We start from the raw sequence: 26,293 nt of genomic DNA on the forward strand, positions 1-26,293 counted from the left end.
TCTTCAAAGAGCTGTAGAAAATGGCCTTTAATCTAACTCAGAGTTTCGTGATAGTGAGACACAATTGCTCCTGGCAACACCGCTCTATTCCCGAGAAAATGTTGAGCACCAAAAACACTCCACCTGGAGCCTTTCTATTTGGCAGAACTGGCCTTTGGGCAAAGAAATGCCCATACCTCAACCACTGACACAGACACAGAGCGTGCATCAATGGGTAAAACAGGACTGTCATATCCTGCCAAGACAGGGTAAGATAGTTTTGAAAAGTTCCTTGCCTTTAATAATGGTATGTCAGTTATGTTAGGCCTTAGCCAAAATTGGTTGACTCAACGTTGCAAACGAGACTTTGGGTGATTGCCCAGGTAGTCAGTTGTCTCTGTCAATTGTTGCACATTTTGAATATATCTCGTTTTGTTGAGTAGTGTTTATTCCCTTCTCAGATCTTTGACTGAGTTGAAGATTATATAATTGTAGTTACTCTTTACATTATTTGGACTTCTTGAGATAGAATGTTTAGCAAAGCTTTTGTTCTCAATATTGTTTGTTGTATTTATTATTTGTTGTTATTGTATGTAGTTGTATTTGGTTTAGTTCTGTCTTATTTAGACAAAAAGGGGAGATATAGGGATAAGTCCCACCCCTTAAGGGGCGTGTTCGCCTCGGGCTAATGTCTGCCTATAAATTTGGCGAGCAAGCTCCGAGCTCTCGCTTCTGCTTTCCTGGTCTCCGCGGGAACTGTGGTTCTGTAAGTCTATTTCTCCATTAAAGCTATATATATATTTTTACACTCTGTCTGCATTCGTTTACGCCGCTACAAAATGTCAGCAGCTTCTTGCAGCCTTCTGAGTGTTAGCCCGAATCCTGGACAAGGCCTGTTACTCCCTGTGCGATCTATGCTCTGGCTCTCGACCTCATGCCCGCGCACACTCTCTGGTCCTTCGCATCCTGGGTGACTGGCTGCTCTCAGGACCCCTCAGCTGTGCTCCCCAGGCTCTCTGTTCCTTCTAGACAGGGCCACTAACCATCACTTTGCCTGGGTTTGGAAGGTTTGCCAGGCCGTTCAGCTTTAAACCTGAACGTTTCGTTTTGAGTCCTTAAGAGTTTTTGGTAACCCTGGCTTCAGGTCTGGACTCTGCATGTCTTTCTACTATGGGGGTGCTGTGGAACTCAGTGACATCCCCCACTTTCAGCAGAGGCCCAAGTTCCCTCTTGAGGAGCTTTCCCCTGCCTGACACCTTTCCCCAGCTGGTGCCCGCCCCGATATGGCTTGTCTTCTGTCTCTTGGCACACTGTGCCCGTGAAACCGGCACCCTGCTGACGTAGCTCACTGCTGGAGTCCCAGCCCCCCTGGGTGTCCCCGCCTGGAAACATGGCATTCCTGGCTGCTGCTGCTCGCATTCATACGCTTTCCCATTCGCAGCGCGGGTATCTGTGACGACACCTGGGGGTCCTTTACTCCATCAGATTCCGCTAACTTATCCTCGACTGTCCTCGGTCTCAGAGATGGCTGTGTGTGCCTCTGTTTTCAAAGAGAGGAAACGGAGTATTTCATGTTCTTTGGGCGTAGCTGCTAGCTAGTCACCAATAGTAAAAGTAGAGTCCCCGGATGCGTGCATACTGACCTGCGTGTCTGCTTATGCGCGTCTCCCTTGCGGGCGCCATGTGATAACCGGTTTGCATGTTGTCAGCCTTGTCTTACAGCAGCTTCATTTGCTCAGTCGCTTCAGGGCACTTTAAGGGCATCTTGGGGTTGGAAGTACAGTTGCAGAAGCAAGGACTGAAGTATTTTTCCTTCTCTTGGTGTAGCCCTGGTTGTCCTGGAATGCCCTCAGAGAATACCTACAGCGTAGGGATTAAAGGTGTGCGCCACCACCTTTCCTTTGCCTTTGAAAAGGGTGGTTGGATGCCTGTGGCATACAGTGGTCTCTCTTTTGACGCACGCTTTCTTTCTGTTATGGATATTTTTCTATTCAGATCCTTCAGTTTAAGAACATGCCACCGTTTGAATATCTTGTTACGGGCTGGGAAAATGACTCGGCTCTTTTATTTTATTTGTTTTTCCTGAGAGCGCCAATGTTTTAGGCAGCCACATCTTTCCCCAAACTTTCCTGCCTTTTGCAATGTGCTCATGACAATCTTCAGTGCTGCCTGATTTCCTTAATTCCCTTCCTTCTTTAGCTAAGAGCCATTTTTATCAGGTGACTTCAGAAGGGCCTCACTTCGGAACTGTACCCCCTGGGGACCCTCTGGCGGTGTTCCCTTCTCAGTGGAGTTTCTGTGAGTTCCCACGACCCACCCACACCCCTCACCCATTCCTCAGGTTCTTATCTTCAGCCCCTGGCCCTCCCTTCCTGCTCAGAGGCCCAGAGGTCAGGCCTCTTTCTCCATTGGCCTTTCTTCTTCTCGGCTGCAGACCTGGAAGCTGTGTGCGGGGATTCTTTGCAGGTGCGTGACCTTGGTTCGTCTCATGGCACACAGCCTCTTCAGTCTAAGAACTTTTCCTAGTCCCATTTTACCTGGTGTGAGGACCAAATGGAAATAGTCATGAGGTCCTGTTGGAATGGTTCCATCACTGTAACTGCAGTCATCCTAATGCCATGTAAGCCCTCCTGTCACATGCTTGGCCCTTAGGGCCACCAGTGCTGCGGTACTGGATCAGGTTTGCACAGGTGCCCATGAGTGGTGAAGAGCCGTCCCAGGGGCACCTGGGAGTGTATCTCCAGCTTCTGACACCGTACAGGTAAACAGTGACTTTAAGTCGCTGCTTGCTGCTCACACGACGGTATTTCCAAAGAACATCTACTCACTGGCTCTATAGAGAGCATTTAGACAATGCTCTACGGCTGCCTGCCGTGGGTTGATGGCGAAGGTTTTAGTTCCATAGCGTCTACCTGCTTCACCCCTGCGTCTGCTCACTCCCACACTCTCTACCTGCTTCACCCCTGCTTCTGCTGGCTCCCATAGTCTCTACCGGCTTCACCCCTGCTTCTGCTGGCTCCCATACTCTCTACCTGCTTCACCCCTGCTTCTGCTCGCTCCCACACTCTCTACCTGCTTCACCCCTGCTTCTGCTGGCTCCCATAGTCTCTACCGGCTTCACCCCTGCTTCTGCTGGCTCCCATAGTCTCTACCTGCTTCACCCCTGCTTCTGCTTGCTCCCACACTCTCTACCTGCTTCATCCCTGCTACTGCTCGCTCCCATACTCTCTACCTGCTTCACCCCTGCTTCTGCTTGCTCCTACACTCTCTACCTGCTTCACCCCTGCTTCTGCTTGCTCCTACACTCTCTACCTGCTTCACCCCTGCTTCTGCTTGCTCCTACACTCTCTACCTGCTTCACCCCTGCTTCTGCTCACTCCCACACTCTCTACCTGCTTCACCCCTGCTTCTGCTCGCTCCCATACTCTCTACCTGCTTCACCCCTGCTTCTACTCGCTCCTATGTCTCTACCTGCTTCATCCCTGCTTTGGCTTACTCCCATACTCTCTCAAAGTATCTACTTTGTATTTCTCCAACATTCCTTTAAATTTCCTAACTCTGTGACTTTAGATAAGCTGCTCTTATACCTTTCTGCCTCTTAAAGTCCTAGGTATTCCTTAAAACTGAGTAAAAAAGCCCAGTTATCCAGGACCTCTTCTAATTATGCAAACATTGGGTAGAAGTCTGCGTTCTGGGTTCTCTTTGCCTGTAATGTTTCAACAGCCTAAGTAGTCTTTGATGAACTAAATGAAGGTTTATCTATGAGTGCTTTTTTATTGGCATGTAGTCCTGAAGTAATTCTAGATCCGATTTCATTTTTGATTTAGCATCTGTAGCTCTCTGAAAGGTTCCATGTAGCCTAGGCTGGCCCCAGCACCACTATAACACCGACAGGTTTTATGCATACAAGGTAAGCACCCCCCATGTGGCTGGGCTACAGCCCCAGACCGATATATGCATTCTCTTTTTAAAACTCTACTTGTTAATTTTATATTGCATGGGGAACCTGTTAGGAGGTCAGGAAACAACCGGTGTTCCAAAGTCAGGACTCTTCATTTAGGCAGGGGAATCAAATTCAGGTCTTCAGTTTGGGGGCAAGCCACTCTACCTACTAAGTCATGTAACCAGCCTTTTCTTGAGTTTCTTAACCAAAATTTCAGTGTTGCATGATGCTTTAAATAGAACTCATTTTAAATTTCTACTTGCATGTTTGAAACCTTCTATTTATGGGAAAAATTCTCCCATATAATTGTCGATTAAAGCCAGGCTTTGTGATTAAGCCCATGCTTCAGTCAACAGAAAGACCCTGTTTTAGCGAAATTACACACACAATATAAAGTCTGACTTGATTTTAGAATTCAAATAAATGTGTTTGCTAATTCTTAACCTGTAAGATTGGGTCCAGGATGAAGGAAGACGTATTCCCCACTGTTCTGGGTGGCTTTGCTGGTTGGGCGTACCCTCATATGGGTTGCTTCCTTCAGCTGTCTCTTCACAGTGCTCTAGAAGTGTTCCTACTACGCTGTGACACCAAGGTTTGGAATGCAGGTTGTGCCAGATCTAACCAGCAAGTAGGGGCAGGGAGTGCAGAAGAGCAGAGCCATCTCGGGGGAGTTCCTTCTGCCCAGGGCCCTGCGTGCAAGCTTTGTACCCCCCGGATACGTGTTCCATGGTGCGAAGCCAGCTTAGCAAGGATGAAATCGTAAAGATGCCTTTCAGTACTTCTACGTGGTTGAACATCCTTTGTTAGGGTTTAAAGAAAATCATTCAACTTTATTATGATTTTTATTATTGTGTGTATATGATATATGTATGTTAATTAAGGTTTGTGGGTGTCACAGGACATTGGGTGCCACAGGATCACGGGCGTCACAGGAGCTCGGGTGCCACAGGAGCTCGGGTGCCACAGGATCACGGGTGCCCCAGGAGCGTGGGTGCCACAGGATTACGGGCGCCACAGGAGCACAGGCACACATGGAGCCCGACTTTCTGGAGTTAGTTCTCTTTTTTCCCTGGAAGTTCTAGGGTTGCCAGGCTCCTAAGGTACTTCCACCCACTGCACCATCCTACCTACTCGGTTTTAGGACCTCTACCTCCCATTTTTGTGGCCTTCCATAGTCTCAGAGGTCGTTTCTCCAGGAAAAAAAAAACAAAACGAAACAACACTCCATCAAACTCTATGCGACCCTCCGTGGAACTGCCTGCTAACCTTCCGCAGCTGTGCTCGGGGCAGACTTGAGCATCCGCAGAGTCCCTGATAGTTAGACTCATGGGTAACACGTTCCAGAAGGCCCAGCAAGAGTTCTGTGTAATTCTAGGGTGTTACTCTACTGTTTATCCACAAATGCGTACAACCACAGCTATTATTACGAATAATAATCATAATCACTGCATATTTAATTGGGCCCTGCACGAGCTCAGTGTGATTCTGAACCTATGGTTGGACAGAGTGTCCTCACTTTAAGATTTGGAGCGCATCCTCGCGGTTTTACCGGGAGCGGGTCTGGGACTGCACCGTCTGATTAATCTAGAATCCTGCAGTAGAGATGCCATTTGATTGTTTTTGCTGTTTACCCCCCCCCCCCCCCCCGCCTCCCCCAAAAACCAAAACACCAAAAACAAGGGTGGAAAAGATGCAAATTGGGATACGAGCTTACACAACCAGGGCAAACTTATTAAGAATATAAAGTTCCAAACAATTATCAGATCTGCCACAAGCTTTAGTCAACTGGCTCTCAGCAAACCCGTCCTATGGAGAGGATGCCGGGCTTGTTGCTGAACGGAGAGCCCTTGTGCTGAGCAAACACTCTGGAAGCTGTTCCAGGTGAGCCGCAGGCTTCTCTGCTTGGGGTCTACACCGTCCATTGCTTCCAGCCAAGCCAGGGCTTCTCTGCCTCAGGTGCGCCCCATGTTCCAAGAAGGCAGTTGCCAACGGGCGGACTGGAGGCCAGCTGTGGCCTGGAATGGGGGAAGTGTTGTCAGGGTCACATTTTCATCTTCTTGTTTACTGGTTTTTAAAACTGTAAATTAACCTTGTCAACCATGAGAACAAGACAAAATTGCACGTTTTCAATCGCTTGTCCTTCTCTTGAGAAACCGAAAGACTCTTCTATAGAGAAAGTGTGTGTTTATTCTGCGCTGGCCGCTGCCTTGCAGGCTTCCCTGTCTAGACTCAGAGGCCTTTAGCTGAGTCTCTCTGTGTGCTGGGGCAGCTGTTCTCTCACCCTCTGCTGGCTGGTGCCTGCTGCTCTCACCCACGTTTTTTGCCTCCAGCTTTCCTTCTCTCTGGGCTATGATTTGTTATCTGTTGTTTTCACTATGTGTTATTGGTGTCTGCACTACATTTTGGTAACTACATTGTTTCGCAGATCTCCTGCCTTTTCTGCAAAAACTAGAACATTCTTGCATTTTCCTATAACAAGCTCTGTGAGTTAATTTGGTTTGTTTGTTTCTTTATAACCACTTTAACTTTGTGTTAGAGTTCATATTTCCTGCCCCTCTTTTCTGAAAGTGTGGCAGGTTTAGATTTTAAGTCTCCTACTGATGTAACTGGGAAAAGTCCCTGGAAAGTCCCCGAAGCAGTAGGTGAGACCTGTTCCCTTGGATCACAAACCACAGGACCGACGCTCACGCAGAACTTTCTTTCCTCACGCAAGGCAAAAGCCATGATCATAATCAGCCGCTGGTTTGGGATGTAAACGCTGCTGCTGTGTATGGTGACTTTTGCATGCACTAGAGAATTAAAAGGAAACAATATGACAATATCTACTGATGACCGACACTGTCATTTTTTTTTCCAATAAAGGATTTAGGGGATCAATGTAGCAAGCAGCAGAAACAATTGCCAGCTCTTGATAGAAAGGGAAAGCCTGTTCTAACTGGATTCCTTTGTCTACTTGAGTCCAAAGAGTCTTTTCAATAAATAAATAAATAAATAAATAAATAAATAAAAAACAAAGAGTCTTTTCCACCTGTTGCCACTGCATCCATATGAGGTCTCAAAAGAACTTTGATTTGGGGAATTAACATTTTTTATACTTCAGAAATCTAGAGGGAAAAAAATGCAGCTTTAAAAAGAGAGAAAAAAAAAAGGAGGGGAGGATGGTGGTACATAATTTGAAGTAATTGGGAAGTAGATGCCGGCGGGTCTCTGAGTTTGAGGCCAGAACAACAGAGAACCCCTATTTTGAAAAGTCAAAACAAACAAACAAATAAAACGTCTGGTCCTTACTGAATTAAAATTAACACACAGTTTATATAGTTGGAAAAAGAAAAGTTTTTTTTGGATATATATTTTATTTGACAGTATTTTAGAATATCATACAGTAAACAAGATTTCTGTAAAAGTTAATTTATCCATAGTGGTGCGTTTCATAAAAATAGTTGCTCACTTACAGTCTTTCTGTGACTATTAATACATGGAATTATATTTATAGAGATACAGCTGTACAGGGTAAATTCACAGCTAACACTACACAGAAGGATTATTGGGAATGAGATTTAGATGGTGTGCTGTCTTCACAGGTTAAGGATTACAGCCGCATAAAGCGATTGCTGCACAGTCGTAGCTGTGAACTGTGCGCATCAGAGTCTATGCAAGCGTAACCTCCGTTGTTTTTCCTTTTGTGACGTGGAAAATAAAGGTCAGAAGATACAGTACCAGGACGTGCAGCTACACTACAGAAGCATTGTCCGAAACCAGATTCAATAAATTAATGGCAAACTATACTGGGTTTCTAGGCCAGGGGAGAAAGACGAATTGAGATTAAACCCAAAGTAGAAACCACTACATGTGTTTGTGCTTTTGTTGATGATGAATGGGTTTAATTTTGGACATTACTTTTACAGGCTGCAAGACCCTTCACAAGAGGCTTTTGACCTTACTAGCTTGTCAAACACCATCCCTCTGTCTGCGGGGAATTAAACTCGGTGGTGCTCAGGTGGCAAAGAGAGGGGAGACTCACTCACCTGGGACAGCTTTTCTGGGTGACCAGGTGGCATGGATCTGAGTTCCCCTTTTACCTACTTTACTACCAGCACAGAGGGACGAGGAGTCTTATTGGCTTTGGAACTTGTGAGAGGGTTGAAACCTCACTCAAACAAAGCACATTCTGCCTCTTAAGACGCACAGCTACAGTAAGGGCCAATGGATAACTAGCGTTTGAGGGTTTTACTGCGGGGGGCACCAGGGAACATGAAGGATCGTCCAGGGCTGTTAGTGCAGTAGAAAATGTTGTACAAGGCGAGAGCAAACCAAATGCAAGCAAAAGGGAGAGAAAACAAGGAAAGATAAACGGAAAGGAATGCCAAAGGACTCATGTTCTTTAATGAAAATAAATTAGTTATCATAACGCTTTTAATATTAGAGGTTCATTCTAATTTGAGAAACATAGGACAAATGCTTTGCCAAAAGTGCCAAGGAAGTAATGATAAGAAGTCTTAAAATAAGACAATAAAGTAGGTAAAATAGAACATTGCTAACAAAGCAGCCACCTATCTCTCTGCGTCCGGCATGACAGGAAAGCCTTTTCAGGAAGGAAATGCAGCGTTGCCAATCTCGATGAAACAGGTCGTGGTCTTCTGCTTAGAAAACTCATATTTTAGAGGAAAACCAATTAAGATCTACGAGCTAACCTGCAAAATTCTGACTTACGGCAAACTGTTCCCTAGGATACAATTTTTTTCCCCTACCACTGAAAATGTACAGAAATGCGACTTGATCACAGAAATGGCAGTAAAAACGGCATTCCACCAGTGAATTCACTAGGTATCTAACATCCCGCAGTAGGCAGGGAACGGTGCTAATACCGTTGGTAGATGCCGGGGGTGAGCCATGGAAACGTCATGGGCGAACAGTTCTGAATGTTTCAAAGAAACCCTTTAACCCCTGTCTAGATATGTCAAGAACGACTTATTTACAACACTTTAGATCAATTAAAAGATATAATCTTGTCTCAGTTTCCACTTGCTCCGTGCAGTTTGATTATTTTTTTTAAGGCGATATTCCAGTTTGTGATTGCTCTGAACTTGTCCAGTTTCTTGATATAGTTTGGATGACATCCGAAACCTTCATGCAGTGGGGGGGACTTCTTTTTCTCTTTTGAAACTAAAGCTACACCGCACTGTCTCTCTGTGATGTTTGCGTGATTTTGGTTCTTCCGTAGCTGCCAAAGCTCCCACCATGGAACCAGGGGGGCTTTAGGATCAGTTTAGGTCTTCGCGCACCCCTCGCCGTGCCGCCCACGCGCGTCGCACGGCCCACCGATGCTCCCGGGCCTCGGCGTCTCGCGTGGATCTCTGCGTGTGACAGTGAAAATAAATTAAAACGCCGTGAGACGGAAGCCGGGAAGAGTGGCCTGCGTGGAGGCGCCTGGGGGCCCCCTCATCTGCCCGCGGCCGAGGCGCCGGGCTGCAGGGCGCCTGGCAGCTTATCCGAGCCTGGCACCTTCCAGGGCCCCGGCGCCACCGCCGCCGCCTTACGCGCCGGGCCGCCCGTCGGGGGCCGTGGTGCGGGGCGGGAGCCCGGGCGTACGCCCCCCTTGGCCTCGGCCCCGAGGCCCTCGCGCCGGCCCCGCAGCGCCTCCTTCCCGTCGGCTGCCTCCGAGGCGGGCCTGCCGGCCTCGGGCCTCCCCTGGCCGCCGGGCGCCTCCTCCAGCTTCGGGCGCGCGCTGCTGCGCTGCGGGCTCGCCGAGCGCTCCCTCTGCTCCCCCAGGCGCTGCTTCTTCTGGCCGCCGGCCGCAAGCTCCTTTGGTTTCCTAACGTCGCGTTCCCTTTGGCTATCCCAAGTCGGGTCTGGGCCTCTCTGGGGGGAAGGGTCGGAGGGTGGGGCTGGATGTGATGGAGAGAATGGAGAGAGGATGTCTTCGAGGGAGACGCCTACTTCCGGCAGGCCTGGGGCGGCGGCAGCGGCAGCGCTCCAGGCGTGGGGTTCGTCTGCGGACACGAAGCACAGCGTTAGGGCGCGCCACGGCCCCTGCTCCAGCTCCCCACCCCCCTGTCCGAGACCCGGACTGGCAGCCTGGAGGCTGTTCTCAGGGGCTCCCCCCCCCCCCCCGCTAGCACCCATCACTGCCAAGGGGGCAGCCAGCCGCGCCCAGGGATTCTGCTCCCCACCCGACCCCGGCCTGCCTCGGTGCACAGGGTTCAAGGCACAGCTCGGGCCTAATCCCTTCGCCTCGGTCTGGGCTAATTCGGTGTCAAGTCTAGCAGGGACACCGACTTGACAATAACCAATGGCTCTCAGCTCCATGGTGGTTATGAAACTACACATCGCCCAGTGTCCCTGGCCAGCAGCGGCGAAGCCGCTTCTTTTGTTTTTAGCAGCACCCAGGGATTCTAAGAGAGATGGTTAAAAGCCAGGATTTAAGAGTCTGGCGAGTGATTTTTCTCCACCGTTAGGTGTCGCTCAAATCAAATAGTTCTCAGCTATTGCCTGATAATTTTGGGATTTTGGATTGATTCATCAGAAAACTATCATTACTATTTTGCCTGAAAAAGAAAATCATTGTCTTTGATTTTTTCCTTCCTTCCTTCCTTCCTTCCTTCCTTCCCTCCCTCCCTCCCTCCCTCCCTCCCTTCCTCCCTCCTTGTAGTTTTAAGATGGATAACTCCTAGACTAAGATAAACGAGACTGTTTCTAGAAAGCCTAGTTTCAACATCTATTGAAGATTTACTGTGCTTACTTCCAAAAAGGATTTAAAACAACTTAACAACATATATATGAAATGACTTAGAACACTGGCCAGAAGCCAAGTAGGGAACAGGTGCGTGAGAAATCAAAGATGAGTTAGTTATGACCACGAACAATATAACATTACCCCGAACTTCTTTACCCTAAGGCAAAAATAATGCAGGGAAATCCAATACAGGAACCTTGGTATTTGTGAGCGGTATGCCTCATGACTTTTGAAAAGCCTTGAGTTTTGCAATACCGTTCTGGGATGTAATTTTCTCCAAGGAACTGATATATGAGTGAAGGAACATAGATGCCACATTCATACTGAATTCTGAGTAGCTGGTGATCCCTGAGTAGCAGGGGTCAGAGGTGACCTTGTGTGTCTCCAGGCCACAGATACCAGGACTCTGCTTGGTTTGAAAAGTTGAGAATGTTTACAGAGCAGTTCTAATAGTGACTTAGCTGAGGAGGAAAAATGCTCTTTTCCCCAACACTTCTGACCACCTTGAGGATACTAAATTAGCTGTCAAATATTTCTCCGCTGATGTGAAATCTGAATAGGTTGTTTTGGGCACAGTGTCAGCTTCCTTCTCTTCATATTGTTACACCGCAGATCACGGGTGTGTCAGTGAAAACAGGAGCATGTCCAGCTGCAGGCTAGCATTAAAAATCAAAGTAACAGATGATAGAGAGTGGTCATCTGTCAATATGGGAAAATATTGCCGTAAGCAGCGAAGCACACCACTTAAAGACCTTCGTGGTTTGTGAACAGCCCTTTCTGACCACGACCATGGCAGTGACATTTTGTATGTTAGCAACTCTTTCCCCATTGAATCACATGTGGTAGCATCGATTAGCTGGCCTTGGATCTCTCCTGAGACCCAGGGAGAGGGCCAACATTACTTATACCATTTCCTGAAGAAGGAATTGAAGCAGAAAGAAAGGTTAAGTAGCATGGCCAAATTTATAGAATTATAGAATGGCTACCATTTTGGGTTTCTTTACCCCTTTTACTGACTGAGAAAAGTGCCAGACTGAACAGGAGGGTTCTCTTCAGACCGTGAAAAGTATTAGTGGGTCTGGAATCATTTCTGAAGCCTTAGTCTTTCTCCTTCTCCTCTTTCCTGTCTCCAGTAACTCTCCCTATGAAAAGCTAAGGATGGGTTTATCTACAAATACAAATCTTACTATAAAAAGATTTTTCAAGAAATGTTATAAAGTGATTAAAAACTGAAGGAGAATGCTTAGTTTTTGTGTCCTAAGCTACTACTTATTAAGAATATTAATCAGAAATTAAAATTAACTGCGTATAAAGTAAAATATTCAGGAGCTTTAATCTTTATATGTGCATATCTTTTTATTTTTAAATGAAGGAACTCTATAGTTCAGTTCTGGACACGCAGTACCCACACAGGCATGAGCTTGTGGGGCTCCATAAGGCACCTCATTAACAGGGGGAGAGGGTTTGGGACGGGGAGACCCCCTTCTCTAATCTTTCAAAGTCTAAAGCTCATGACATCATGATGTACAGAGAAAGAATTACTCAAATTCAGTAATTTGATTCCTAATTTCTGATTCCCTGGACTGATTTCTTTAGGTCATGTGTTTTTGCTTTCTCAACTTCATTTTTTTTTTTTCTTGTATTTAGGAACAGGCTAAGGTACGTGATCATGGACCTGGGCACAGGCTAAGGTGTGTGGTCCTGAGACCAGCACAGGCAAAAGTGTGTGATCACGGACCTGAAAACTGTTTGAAATGTGTGATCAAGGACCCAAGAACATGCTAGGGTGTGTGATCATGGGCCCGGCACAGGTTAGGGTGCGCGATCATGGGCCGGGCACAGGTTAGGGTGCACGGTAATGGGCCCGGCACAGGTTAGGGTGTGTGATCATGGGCCCGGCACAGGTTAGGGTGCGCGGTAATGGGCCCGGCACAGGTTAGGGTGCGCGGTAATGGGTCGGGCACAGGTTAGGGTGCAGGGTGATAGGCCCAGCACAGGTTAGGGTGCGCGATCCTGCACATGTATCACGTGGTTGAGGAAGATGTCTCCTCAGCATCTCCTCTGAGGTGTTCTAACATGAGCTGTAACTGGGTACATCCTGCAAAGTTGAAACCTGGCCTGCTGCGAGTTTTGCAGCTGCTCTGTTTCAAACAATGTCCCAGGTGCAGTGGCTAGAATCAAATTCACTTTATTCGTGTTTCCTCTCGTACCCTGCCCAACTCAGTGATACTTTTGTGTCAAATCCAGAGGACACCTCTGTGTCTCCACCCTCCTATACCACATTCTCACACAGGCAAGTATTTCCGTAAGCACACTGAACTCATAACTTCATGACACCCTAGTCTCCTGCTCCTCACCTGAATCCTCTTTTCCAACACCTTATTAGGGCTTTAGTCTTAGGTAGTTTCCCCCCACCACAGTCTCTCTGGGGCACTCTCCTCTATTTGTAAAGCTTGTATACAAAGCTCCCAATGTTACTGCGGGGCTGTATTCTACCCAATGACTCCGTGCCGTGTAATCCATCTGCCTTTTTGATAGCTCTCCTTGAAAAATGTATTGCCATCTGCAATAACTAAAAAACTGGAACCCTTCCCTCTCTCCATGGTAGACGGTGGATGTCACGCTGGATCGCTTCCTTTTTCTGATCTCACAAATCCAATGCATCTGTTTTATTAGTCCCATCTTCGTATACTAATAGGCTCTGGTGACTTCGCCTTCTCTTTTACTAATGTAATTTAAGATAAGGGGCAGTGTCTAGAGGATGCAGCTAATGTAGGATGATCAGAACAGTCACATTTAAAAGGAGGCCACTAGTGGCCCATATTCCCTTGGGGAGACTATAGAAGTTCTACGTTCTAGGGCCAGGCTATGGTGGTGCGCACTTTCAATCCCAGCACTCGGGAGGCAGAGGCAGGTGGATCTCTGTGAGTTCGAGGCCAGCCTGGTCTACAAGAGCTACTTCCAGAATTTCAGCCCTGTTCAGAGACATGTTATAAATGGCGAGCCACCACCAATCACCGCCTGTCTGTGCAAAGCACTGGCTTGCGTTGAGGAAGCCATTTGGTTCCAGGCCCTGAGCAGGGAACACTTTTAAAACAAAGGAACTGCAGAAATTCACATCACCTGAGTGTCGTGGGAACTCCTGCAGCTAATGGCCGTTAAGCTACCGGCCCACTTTGGGAGTGGTCTCAGGCACTCTAAGTGCAGAAGAAAAACGTGTGCAGCCCCTTTTTCTCTGCTGGATTTGGTTCCCGGTTCCCAAACCAACAGAGGTAGCAGATCACTACCCTGACTGTGAGTTTATTCCCAAATAAATAAACCTTTGCTACACTCCATTCCAGGCTATTGTGAAACTCTTTGATACAACTATAATTTGGCGCCCTACGTTGGGCACTGTTATGTCAATGCTTTTTCGTTTTCCATCTGCTAGGACCCGAATAATCTCACAGAAAGTATATTAATTACAACACTGTTTGGCCTATTAACTTGGTATTCTTATTAACGAACCCTTACATCTTAAAGTAACCCATTGCTATTATTTTACATTTTTACCACGAGGCTTGTGGTTTACTGGTAAGGCTCTGGCCTATTTCTCCTTTGGCAGCGACTGCCTGACTCTGCCTTTTTTCCTCCTCTATCTCTGTTTAGATTTCCTGCCTTGCTCTAGTCTGCCCTGCCATAGGCCAAAGCGGCTTCCTTATTAACCAATGGTAATAAGGCATATTCACAGCATACAGAGGGGAGTCCTACACCCTCTGGGCCATTGTCACAGCTACTCTTTTCTTTGTTTCTGTGCTTGAGCAACTCCACTGACTCTCCACGTAACATCAGTGACAACGACTTTGATAAACAAGTTGGATCATGCCAATTCTTGCTGCTCTTAGAGTAAAACTCATAATAATAATTAGCACAATCTGTAAAAGCCTGCAGTATCTAGGTCCTGACATTCTCCACAGTCTCATCCCTATTCACCCACCCACCCAAACAAAATGCCCTCTGCTTAGTTCCTCAAACGCAGTTAGCTCATTTGGGGGTGCTCTTGTCAGCTGCCCCGCCTGCTGTAGAAGGCTCTCCTCCAAGCTGCTTGACTGGAGGGTTCTCCTCTACCCTTCAGGGTGCTCTTGAATGTTATCCCAGAGAGCTCCAATGTATATAGTAAGCATGCCTCTTCAACAGCATCCGGTTTTATATTCTCACAGTACTTATCTACTTTTGCTATTTACTTGACTGACAACAGTCTCAAATACTAGTTACACGTTTCGTGAAGACAGTGACCGCACTGACCTCGTTAGTCACCGTGGACTTAAAAACCAGCACAGTGCTTGACCCCAATAATGAGTGCTTGATGAATATTTGGTAAGTGAATGAAAGAGAAATAGACAGCCTGAAACCAAATACCAATCCTACTTGAAGAAACACTTTAGGTCGAAAGGGCCACGTTTAAAGTATACTCTGTCAAGGGTGCGTTTGTGTCTGTGACTTGTACCTGTTTTGAGCGTGAAGATGGTGGAGAATTGGCAATGTCAGAGAGAAAATAGGTCTGGGGGAGAGAGAGAGGTGAGCGATGAGGGAGCAGACCACAGAGAGCTGGGGACAGCTCTCCCTCTCATGGCGGCTGACTAAGGAGCAGGCAGGCAGAAGCTCTGGTTCCCAGGGCAGAGTGCGTTCCCTTGAGATTTTAGAAATGTTCTTTTCTGTTAATCTTATCAACTATTTGACAGGCTCTGTCCCTGCAGCCACTGACCACTGTGCTAGGGAGTGTCCTAAAGAGTCACAGATAAAACAGCAGACCCCAAATGCCTTACACTACGTGGCAAGAGAAACAGGCCCTCTTCTTAAGCTAGGAGCACATTCCTCTCCCTTCCTGCTTTCATCTCGACCGCGTTCCCATCTCTCGTAGAACACAAACCAATTAATATCTAAGTATATATTTTATATACAGCACAGATTATGCACACATGGGTATTTTCGAGATAAAAGATGCATGATCTCTTGAATTACCTTGTAGGAGCTCAGCAATATAAAGAAATTAAGTTTCACTTTATATGCTGAAATTAAGAAAAAAATATCCACGGGCTGGTGAGGTGATCAGACAGGGAAAGGCGTTTGGAGCTGTGTAGACCAGGAGACCCAAGTTCGATGCTTAGAAATCATGTAAAGAACCAACTTCACAAAGCTGTCTTGTGATCTTCATAGGAAGGCATGCATGCACACATACAAAGCCCCCTTGTAAACCTCTTGTACATGGGAACTGTATTTCAACATCTTATTTAATGAAACACCACCCCAACTGCAGTAGCCCAGGATCTGATCTGCTCGGAATACACTGCCTGTTGTAGTAAACCAGCATCTGTTTGCCTAGACGGCTCTCATCTGCAGTGAAGTAGCTCTACAGTTGAGGCGCACACAAGATGCATGAAGGAAGAGAGCTGGAGCTGTGTCTCTGTGGTGGAGAATTTGACTAAAAGTCAAGGAAGAGCTGACAGGAAACTTTGCTGAGACCTGAGGTGGGGGGGGGGGACTCTCAAAAGGGACTCGGAGATTGAGGTAGGAGAAAGAGAGCTCGTCATCTACTACTCAGCCATAGATATAGCCTCGGAGGTTCCAGCTTGGCCTCAGGGTTGGCCAGCCTCTGAATGGCTGCATCCCCTAGGTTGCTATTTGGTACCCAGCTCAGACGCAGAGCTTGCCTTTTAGCTCAGGATATTAAGGAGAAAATAACAACATGGCTGCTGTTGGTACTACTCCTAACATCTATCTACAGGAGCTCTGGCGGAGGCACACTAATGGAGCGCCAGGCACCATGAGCTGAACTCACAGCACACGTACAAACAGACACGTACTACAGGGAAGGAGACTGAGAAATGAAGGCCAACAGGCTTGCTGAAGGCTGCACAGCCGTGGGTAATGGAGAAGGATGCCGAATGGCTTCCTGACCATTAACCACGGCTGCTCGATGCCTTTGCTCTCTTTAGTTCTCACTGAGAAATGGGGACCCGTCTGTGCTTCTGGAGCGATGAGCAGACTCCGTCTGAAGTGGCCGTCAGAAGCAGATCTATTGCTTTTCCTAATGCGGACTCTGAAATGTCATCTATCTGAACACTGGACTCAGGCAGTCGTTAGGGTTGGAGCTTTGAGCTGTGGAAATGCTGGGAATATGGGGGGGGCGGGGCTCAACAGACAATAACAGATCTTTTAGAGGTGGGGATAATGCTATATGTTTAAAAATACTCTTACTGCCACTTCTTGGGCTAGGATTGAGTTGAAAATACTCACATTTGATATTAGGAACACTGAATTTGACCCACACATTCTTTTACTGGCTAAAATTGTCCTGCAGAGTGATGCGCGGATTTGGTACTACGTCTTGCTCTACTCTACAGGCGGTTAGCGCTAGAGAACAGATGTGGCTATACTGGAATCCGTTTGCTTCTAATTTAGACTATTGGAGAAAAATAGAAATATAATTAAGATCAGCAATGCAAAGTCATTTGGTCAAGTAAAGCTTTGCAAGCATGGTGCTTAAACCATGCAGGTTGATTTGGGTCCATCAAACCATCACTTTTTGTAACAAAATATAAATAGGAAATCTGTATGTTAATATTTTCTGAACAAATAAATTATTCTGCTGTTTTTCAACGCTTTCTAAGGCACTGTTTCCAATCTGGAGCTGTTGTTATGGCCTTCACTACTGGGGGTGTGAACTGGGTGTTGTAACATTTTTACTTCTGAAGTGGCTACACTTGCTTCACCCAGGCACCAGATGAGCCCCTGGGTACCACATGAGCTCCTCCGGGACAGAAAGGCAGTCCTCAGGGTGGGGCCGGGCACTTAAGGATGGAGCTACTGCCCAGCAGATGCTTTCTAGGAGTTGGTACTTGGCTGTGGGCATCATGGATGTTACCTTGCAATCCTCACATTAGCTCTGAGAACTGTGGTGCTTCTCTCCCCACCCATTGGCTAGAGAACCAGAGCCTAAATCAATGAAGAAATTTGCCAGGACCACTAAGCTAGTAAGTGAGAATGGAGCAAAGGACCCTATAACCCAGAGCTCACAGCCAAGCCCTTCTACTCTAATCTTCCGAAACAGCAAACACAGTTCAGGAAGAGATACTGCTTAAACTGCAAAAGCACGCAAACCAACCCACCACTACCACCAATAACAACGAAGAAATAGAACCCTAGTCGCCTGGTGGAGCGGCTTATGTCACTCAGGGCTTGGGAGGCTGAGGCAGAAAGACTGCAGTAAGTTGGAATCCAGTTCTTCACCAGCATAGAGTACAAAGAAAGACTCTGTCTTAAAAAAGTCTCCGAGGTAGTAGAAAAGCCAGGGGGACCGTTGGTTAATAGACCATCTCCCAAGCACTCACTGGCAGCTGGGCCCCGGAGAAGGCAGGTGAAGCATGGGTCAGACCCGCTGGAGCTGGGAGTTAGTTGGGAAAGCGGCCATACGGCAGGGAAGGTAGAGAGGAGTTGAGTCAGCAACTGTGGAGAGTGTGAACTTGGAAGCCTTGCTTCTGGCTCCAGTACTGCCTCCTGGTGTGAACTTGGCAAGCCACCTAACTATTCTCAGCCTCCGTTTCTCAGGGCAACATGAAATGAAACCTGTTTTACTTCCCTCCCAGATTGTGAGGATCAAATGGAGTGAGGCCTATGGACTGTGAGGCTCACGCGCACACGGACCATGAGGCTCACACGCACGTGATGCTCACACGCACATGGACCGTAATGCTCACGCACACATGGAGTGTGATGCTCACACGCACATGGACCGTGTGTATGCTCACACGCACACGGACCGTGATGCTCACGCGCACACGGACCGTGAGGCTCATATGCACATGGACCATGAGGCTCACAGACACATGGACCGTGATGCTCACACGCACATGGACCGTGATGCTCACGCACACATGGAGTGTGATGCTCACACGCACATGGACCTTGTGTATGCTCACACGCAGATGGACCATGAGGCTCACAGACACAAGGACCGTGATGCTCACACACACACGACCATGTGTATGCTCACATGCACATGATGCTCACACGCACACAGACCGTGATGCTCACACGCACATGGACTGTATGTATGCTCACGCGTACATGGACTGTGTGTATGCTCACATGCACATGGACCATGAGGCTCACAGACACATGGACTGTGATGCTCACACGCCCACGGATCGTGATGCTCACACGCACGTGATGCTCACATGCACATGGACAGTGATGCTCACACGCACGTGATTCTCACACGTACGTGATGCTCACACGCACATGGACTGTGATGCTCACACGCACATGGACCGTGTGTATGCTCACACGCAGATGGACCATGAGGCTCACAGACACACGGACCATGAGGCTCACACGCACATGATGCTCACACGCACATGGACTTGCTATCAGATTGATAGTTCAAACCTAGTTTTTTTTTTTTTTTTTTTTTTTTTTTTTTTTTGGTTTTTCGAGACAGGGTTTCTCTGTGGCTTTGGAGCCTGTCCTGGAACTAGCTCTTGTAGACCAGGCTGGTCTCGAACTCACAGAGATCCGCCTGCCTCTGCCTCCCGAGTGCTGGGATTAAACAAACCTAGTTTTTTAAAGTGAGGAAAAGGTAAGAACTGACCCTTACCAAGATGATATATGGGTAGCAGATGAGCACATGAAAATGGCCAGTGCCATTCAGTTGGGACTTTAAGGAGAGTTGCTTGTGTCCCAACCTTATGGCTAGAACTAAGCAACAGTACTGGTAACTGAGACCACGGCTGCTCAACCTTTCTGTGCTGTGTATGAAAATGAATAGCTACTTAAGAAAGCAGTTTGTCAGTTTCCTAAAACGTTAAACACTTGTTTGTCATCCAACGGACTTGTCTCAGGATGCTAAGAACTTATATTCGCATAAATGCCTTTGTGCGGGTTTTTATGGAGACTTATATTTTTATGGTGAGTTTTTACCACCAGTGAAACAGCCCAGATGTCCATCAAGTGGGAATGGATAAACACGGTGGGCTGCTACTCAGCTATGAAATGAAGTACATTAGCCATATACCCCAAACACAAGCGGATCTCAGATGCTTTATGTTCAACGAAAAAGAGCGCCTGATTCAGAAGGTGACAGAGTATATAACTGACATTTATTTGACATTCTCAAACTGGCAAACTCAGTGACAGTTCCCTGGAGCTTAGCTATGGGGCCAGGGTGACGTTAGGGTCTGTGGGACTGGTCTGTATCTGGATCAGTGATGATGGTTATTTTGTTGCTTTAACATTAGTACTAACTGTTACATCTTTGACTGTTTCATACAAGTCTATATAGTACAGAACAGTTACATTTCCTCCCCACCTTTTGCTCCCCTTCTCACTTCCATCAACCCCTCCTCCCATCCTGCCCCACCCTCACTTACGATATTTGGTTTTCTCTGGCGACCTGTTCAATCTAAACAGGAGGACCTGTGTGATCACTGCCTGAGGACTAGCCCTTAGAGTCCAGTGGGGTCACCGGTGGATACAACGTGAAGTCAATGACTTCCCTTTCCCCGAATCTGTCAGTAGGAAATACCTCAGCAGTTGGGCAGGGCTCCCTAGTCCTCCCCTACCCAAGCCTGACACTGTTGGTGGGTCCATTCTTTGCAGACTCGGTACAGTCATCCATGGTAGCTGAGTGTTCACGATTGCAATGGCTGTTTATTGCTTACTGTTGTTTCTGAGGTAAGTCTCAGATAACTCAGTGTGTCCTTGAATTTGCCCATAACTCAGGAAGACATTGACTTCCTGATCCTTCTGCCTCTGCCTCCTAAGTGCTGGGGTTACAGTTGTGATATATATATATATATATATATATATATATATATGTAATTTTGAAAAAAATGCCTTACAGATAGGCATGAAAATAGTCAATTTTTTTTATATGTGGATTGCACCTCAATTTTTAAAAATGGGAAAAACAACAGCACCAAAAACCTGTATGAAGTCAGGCGAAGGACTCAGGTCACATCTTAGCTAATGTTTCTCCCACTATTTGGCTTAGTAACTTCCTTCCGAGTTGTTCGCCACAGACCAAGGTAAGTTTCAGCCCACTGAAACCGATGATAAATTCTGAGTTTGCAGAGTTAGAAGACTCTGAATTAAAGAGGTTTTACTTCAGTCTCTGAAAGGTACTTTTAATCTCAAAACCTTTCAAGTATCATGTTCTCTACCACAGAAATATAGTCCCATCTGAAGTGACAGAGAGCTGAAAATTATTAGCTACAGGTGCCTGGCTTTGGGGTACAAGGATTGATGGTAACCAATCATTGCTGCATCTTGCCAAAGAAGGGAGTGGAAGTGAGTCACTCACAAAACATACACCCACCTCTGACTAAATTTACACCCACCTTCAGGGTTCCTCAAATACTCCGCCTTACGAGGCTTTCGGCTCCTCAGTGAATGGCTCATGGATAGAATTCAGGAGCAAGACTAAGTAACTTCTAGGGGCAACGGGTGATTCTCTGTCAGAATGACTACAGAAGACCAAGAGCGTGCCCCTCTTTTAAATATTGTTGGCATGTTTAAAGCGGAAGACAGGCAGCGGAAACCAAGCCTTTCGTCTAGAGCCGGATTGTGAAACCGCAGTACCATATCTTAGCACGGTTGTCCTGAAACAATGTGTGTTTCAATAGCCAACCTTGTTACTTATCCGCTTCCCCCTTTTCTTTTCTTTTTATGTGGATGCATGTTTTATCTGCACGTGTGTTTGTGTAATGTGTACATGTAGTGCCTAAGGAAGCCTGAAGGGGGCAACTGGTTACCCGGAACCAGATTGACAGGCAGTTGCACACCTCCACGGAAATGCCAGGAATGGAACCCGGGCTTTCTGGACGAGCAGCCAGTGATCTTCAGGGCAGCACTGTCTCTCCAGCCCTGCCAGCTTTCCTTTCGAAAAGCCTTTCTTTTCTTCCCCACCCTTTGACCCAATTCCCAGCTTCTCTTTCACTTTGCTTTTTTTAAATTCGACAAATTCAGCCTCTACCTTCTGTGTTCCGTAGCTCTGTACGCTGAAAATGGACTCCTGAAATGGTGGTATTTCTATCTTCACGGGCCCTCCCACCATAGTGCAAAAGGTAGAAAATTAATATGCAAGTAGGGACTGATAGGAGTCTGATATGAATCGGGACAAAGAAGAAAAATAAAGTTTAGGCAGTGGAGTGTGGGTGCCCATCTAGATGGGGAAGGTGACAATAAGCAGGCATTTGAATACATCAAAGTAGAAAGTATGACCATAGAGCATAAAGTGGTCTAAAGAAGAGGAAGTGGGAGACAAGACTGAGTAATGGGGGAAGAAAGACAAATTCTGTATTTTTTCTCTTATGCAGAATCGATCGATCGATCAATCAATCAGTCTATCTATCATATATCTGTCTAATCTATTTATGTATTTTACAGAAAAGCAAAAGAGAGACTATTTGGGAAGAGGAAGGGCACAGGTTTGGAGTTCAAGGGAGGACAATGGATGGAAGCAAATATGATCAAGATACAACGCTATCCAAGCTTGTATAAGATAGCCTAATGAAAGCCACTGTGGTGCGCACCTGCCGAAAACAAAAAGAGGAGGCCAATGTGGCTGCTGCATGCAGAATAGATTGCCCACGAAATTGAATCTCATCAGGAAGTGGCTGTGGAGTGAGTTCCAGAACAGCCAGGTCTACACAGAGAAACCCTGTCTCGAGAAACCAAAGCAAACAAATATACAAACAGACAGACCCAAAATACCACCAACATCAACGAAAAATGAGAAAGTTGAGGTTTCTCTTGCTAAGTTTTATTTCTAAGCCCCAAAGAGAGCATGTTGTTTACTTAGGGGGCTTCTAAACTCAACGTAACTCCTGCTCTGTGGTCAGCAGAACAAAGAAGACCACTCAGATGGTGCATTCAGAGCATCGCTCAGGGTGGTGGAATCCAGCCCCCCCCCCCCCCCCCCCCCCCCCCCCCCCCCCCCCGCTATCTCAGCTAGCACTGGTGACAGAGTCTCCCTTCCGCTTAAACAGACAGTGCGCCACACCCACACCTCCGCCCACACACAAAACAACTGACCAAAGAGTTAAAACAACAACCCTCGCCCCCAACCACCAACGCCAGGTCCTAAATTGCAGATGTTATTAGTAATGGGAAAAGTAAGTAGTTGTATCTCTCAAGCATGACTCAGTTCAAAAACCATTTATCCAGCCTCTAAAGTGCCCTGTGGAGGCTCAGTGCGGGACAGAAGATGAAAACGCCCGACTCCTGCCTTCTGTGCTTTCACGGAGCCGTGACAAATGGCTTCCTGAGTTTGTGAAAGCCAGGAGTCCCCTCTCTTTAATCACACTGCTGTGTTCTAGGTCAGCTGAAGGACCAGTCACAATAAAAGAATTCTGTTCTTTGTCAACTGGAAAATTAAACCTCCTTCTCTAGCTGTCCTTAGCCGCTGACCCTCTGCAGCTCGGATGATCTTTCCCTTCCTCCCAGCGGTTGCTGTTATTCTGAGGGCCCCCCAGAGCAGAAAGGAAAAGCATTTTCAAGGCGTGTCTTCTGTCGAAGGTACCCCTGCACGTTGGTGCTGAACAGGCAATAAATCATAATAAATGGAAGTGGTAGCCCATGGCACGATCTGATTGAGTCGTTTAAGCGATCACTTTGAGTTGACAACAGGTGCGGTGATTACGCCAGAGGCGTTCAGAGGCACAGGAAACAAAGGAGCCAGAGAAACTGCTCGACCAAAGTGGCCGCTTCCCAAGGGCAACACCTCTGTTCATGGCTGCTCAGCCTCAAGGCCTGCAGGACCCAGTGGATGAGTAACCAAGGCACTGCGAATTCTCCCACCTCCTCTGTAGAGGGCTCTACAAGCTCACGGCTTGGCTGCCACTTCAGACTTGCCTTCTAAGTCTGTGGTTCTGAGGGCTGAGGTTCTAAGTGACCTGCGGATACTATGCCAGGCACTGACAGACTAATCCTCACATTAGTGTCTGGGTGGAGTCGTTCAGAGGGAAGCTTCCAGCCCTGCTGCTGCTGCTCTGATCTAGACTTGACCAGGGAAGTCATTATCAGTAATAATAATGGGTGCAGTAATGATAATAATATCAAATGTCTGGAGGCATATTGTGACACCCCACTGCAGCTGGCGGATGGGGACTGTTTTTGTATATATTTTCCAAAAAGACCCCGATGGGAGGACGTGTGATTTACTGCTGGGTCACGTTTGTAAGTAAGCAGGAATGAACTAGAAAGCGGCTGAGTGACCCCCGGAGACTTCCAAACACACAGCTGTCCTTTACTTTGCCTGGGTCGGCTAGGTCACCTCACTGGGTTGTCTTGGTGGGCCCAGATTGGCAAAAGACCCCCAGCCTGCATCATGCTTATATAAAAGAGGCCAACTGGAGGAGGAGGAGTTGGAGATCTTTTGCTAATTGTCTGTGCAGGGGTATGAGGTAATTTCCAAGGCCGGAATAAGCTGTCGCCACTCTGCACACTCTGCACCTTCAGTTTGCAGAAGGCTCACTGTGCTCCTTGTCCTTATGCCACAGATGGGTCTGTTGGCTGCAGGGATGAGTGCTGGGAGCCATGAAGGGGGAGGAGAGAGAGGTGACTCAGAGACCACGTGCCTCTCGTCTGCAGCCCTGTGCACTGAAGAAAGCTCGGATGGAAAGACAAACCGCCAAGATTGCTGCCACAGGGATTTGCTGGACAGGCAGCAGAGCCAAAGAGGCTGCTTCTGCCTGACTCGTGGTAAGCTTGCTCATCGTGGTCCTTATCAAACCAGGAGGCTAGCCCTTTGAGAGGCAGCTGGTGGGCTGAGATGGGGGCCTACAGCCCCCATCGCCTGCTGGTCCTTGGGAGAGCTCCTTTAATAAATTTTCTGTAAGTAAGCGTTCCTGTCTCTCCTTCAGCTTCTGCTCAGAGAGCTACCTGGGGGCAAAGCAGGGTCAGGTATAGAGAAAACAACAGCTGCGAGATTCAAGATTCCTATAGGCCAGGGTCTCTAGGATATTGGGGACCAGAGAAAAATGAAGGCCTAGTGAGGCTGATCTTCTTACTAGGGGCATCTCCTTCTCTTTCTAAAACATGGCCCCACAAAGCCCAGGCTGGCCTTGTGCTTGCTATGCAACCAAAGGTGATCCTGAACTCCCGATCTTCCTGCCTCTACCTCCAAAGTGCTGGGGTCACAGGCGTGCATCGCCTCCCCCAGTTCATGTGTGGGCTATTTCCAAAGGCCAAAGATGATTCAGTGAAAACACCTGTGAGTGTTGGAGACACGGGCTCTAAAGTTCTTCTGACCTCTGAGAGTGTAATGCGCTTTCTTTATTCTTTTCTTCCTCTCTCAGAGGAAGGTTGACCTTGAACAGTAAGCATCAGAAGGGCTTGTTTTTGGTTTCAGGTGGTTGGGGACTCTGCTGTTTGTCTCTACTCCCAGGTCTGATGAATTATCCAGAGGAACAGTGCGATCATTTTAAAGAGCCAAGATGACATCTCTTTTCAGACATGTCTTACCTTGGAGGCAGGCCCAGAGCCAAGGCAAGTTCGTTATTGCTTTGCAAGTCAACATTCTCTGGAGTGGCCCATAGTGTGTTTGACTTCTGTACCCTTGCTAGGAAGGCTTGGGTTGACTGTGATTGTGCAGGGTTTAAATGTTTGGATCGTGAATCCACAAGGCACAGACTGTGTTTCCTGGTCATCGTCCCCAACAGGGCATGTCACCAAAACTTCCAGGCCTTTCTCAGCAAGGGGAAAGGCAGATAATTGCCACCCCTTTGAATCCTGGGAGATCTTAATGAACTCAGCAAGTGATGGTGTCGTGTGGAGCGCCTGGCCCACATTCGCGAAGCCAGTGCACAGTTAAGTCAAGGCCCTTGTCGCTGGTGTCTGTCTGCAAAAGGACCAGCTCCCTGGAGGACTCAGCTGGACTAAACCTCATGGAATTACCCACATGAGTCAGCTCCTTACCGATGCAAAGTACAGAGACTGGAAATATCTGTTAGTGCGCAGGGGAGCTGTCTGACAAAGTGGCCAGAATCTGAGAGCCAGGGCTTCAGCAACACCTCAGCAGAGGCACCACGCTGGGACACCAGCATCCCCTGAAGCCAACCCAGGAAAGCTTTGGCATCAGGCCAGCAGGACACAATGAGGTGGAAAAAACAGCATCCTTGGAGGTCAGAAGTTGGGTTCGGATACATTGTCTCTTGCTTACTTCCTGGAAGACCTTGTAGCGAAGCATTCCTCTCTCTGGGCTTTCATTTCCTAACTGCTAAATGTTGGCCAGTTCCACTCCCTCCCTTGTAAAACTGTCCTGTAGGGAACGCTCAGAGAAAGCTTTACCCAAACACAGAGGGAGGACTTTCTCCAGCTCCATCACTTGCTGAGAAAAGGCTCAACTATTAAAACGATCACTTTGGCGATGTTTCAAAACTGAAATTGCTATAAAGGCTGGAGACTATCTCAGTGCTCAGTGGTCTGTTCCGTGTGGAATTCGGCCTGGGAAGTCAGTGGCACAATGCGGTGAGCTCTTTGGAACTGCATCCTGACCTCAGTGGGTTAGAGAAGGTTCCACGGGATTGTTTTAAGTTTAGAAGTACAGCTGGCCTCTTGCTGTCTGGGGGTGGAGATGTTGAACACTGTTTTTGTTTATA

General features: G+C 47.4%; 1 protein-coding gene across 6 annotated transcripts in view; it reads right to left on the bottom strand.

The window, feature by feature from the left end:
• Window positions 1–7,264: 7,264 nt before the first annotated feature.
• LOC121458759 (membrane-associated guanylate kinase, WW and PDZ domain-containing protein 2-like) overlaps window positions 7,265–26,293 on the bottom strand; it is a 1,271,545-nt gene continuing 1,252,516 nt past the window's right edge. For 3 of the 6 annotated variants that reach the window (XM_041668118.1, XM_041668117.1, XM_041668122.1), the window contains one exon: window positions 7,265–9,912. In XM_041668118.1, coding sequence (XP_041524052.1) covers window positions 9,362–9,912 — 551 coding nt within the window. In that variant the 3' untranslated portion in view covers window positions 7,265–9,361. The remainder of the gene's footprint in view (window positions 9,913–26,293) is intronic. The other 3 variants (XM_041668120.1, XM_041668119.1, XM_041668121.1) reach the window with 2 other exon arrangements.

The sequence above is a fragment of the Microtus oregoni genome, unplaced genomic scaffold (assembly GCF_018167655.1).
Source record: "Microtus oregoni isolate MIOR12 unplaced genomic scaffold, Mior012 000018F_ref0000195, whole genome shotgun sequence".
Lineage (NCBI taxonomy): Eukaryota > Metazoa > Chordata > Mammalia > Rodentia > Cricetidae > Microtus > Microtus oregoni.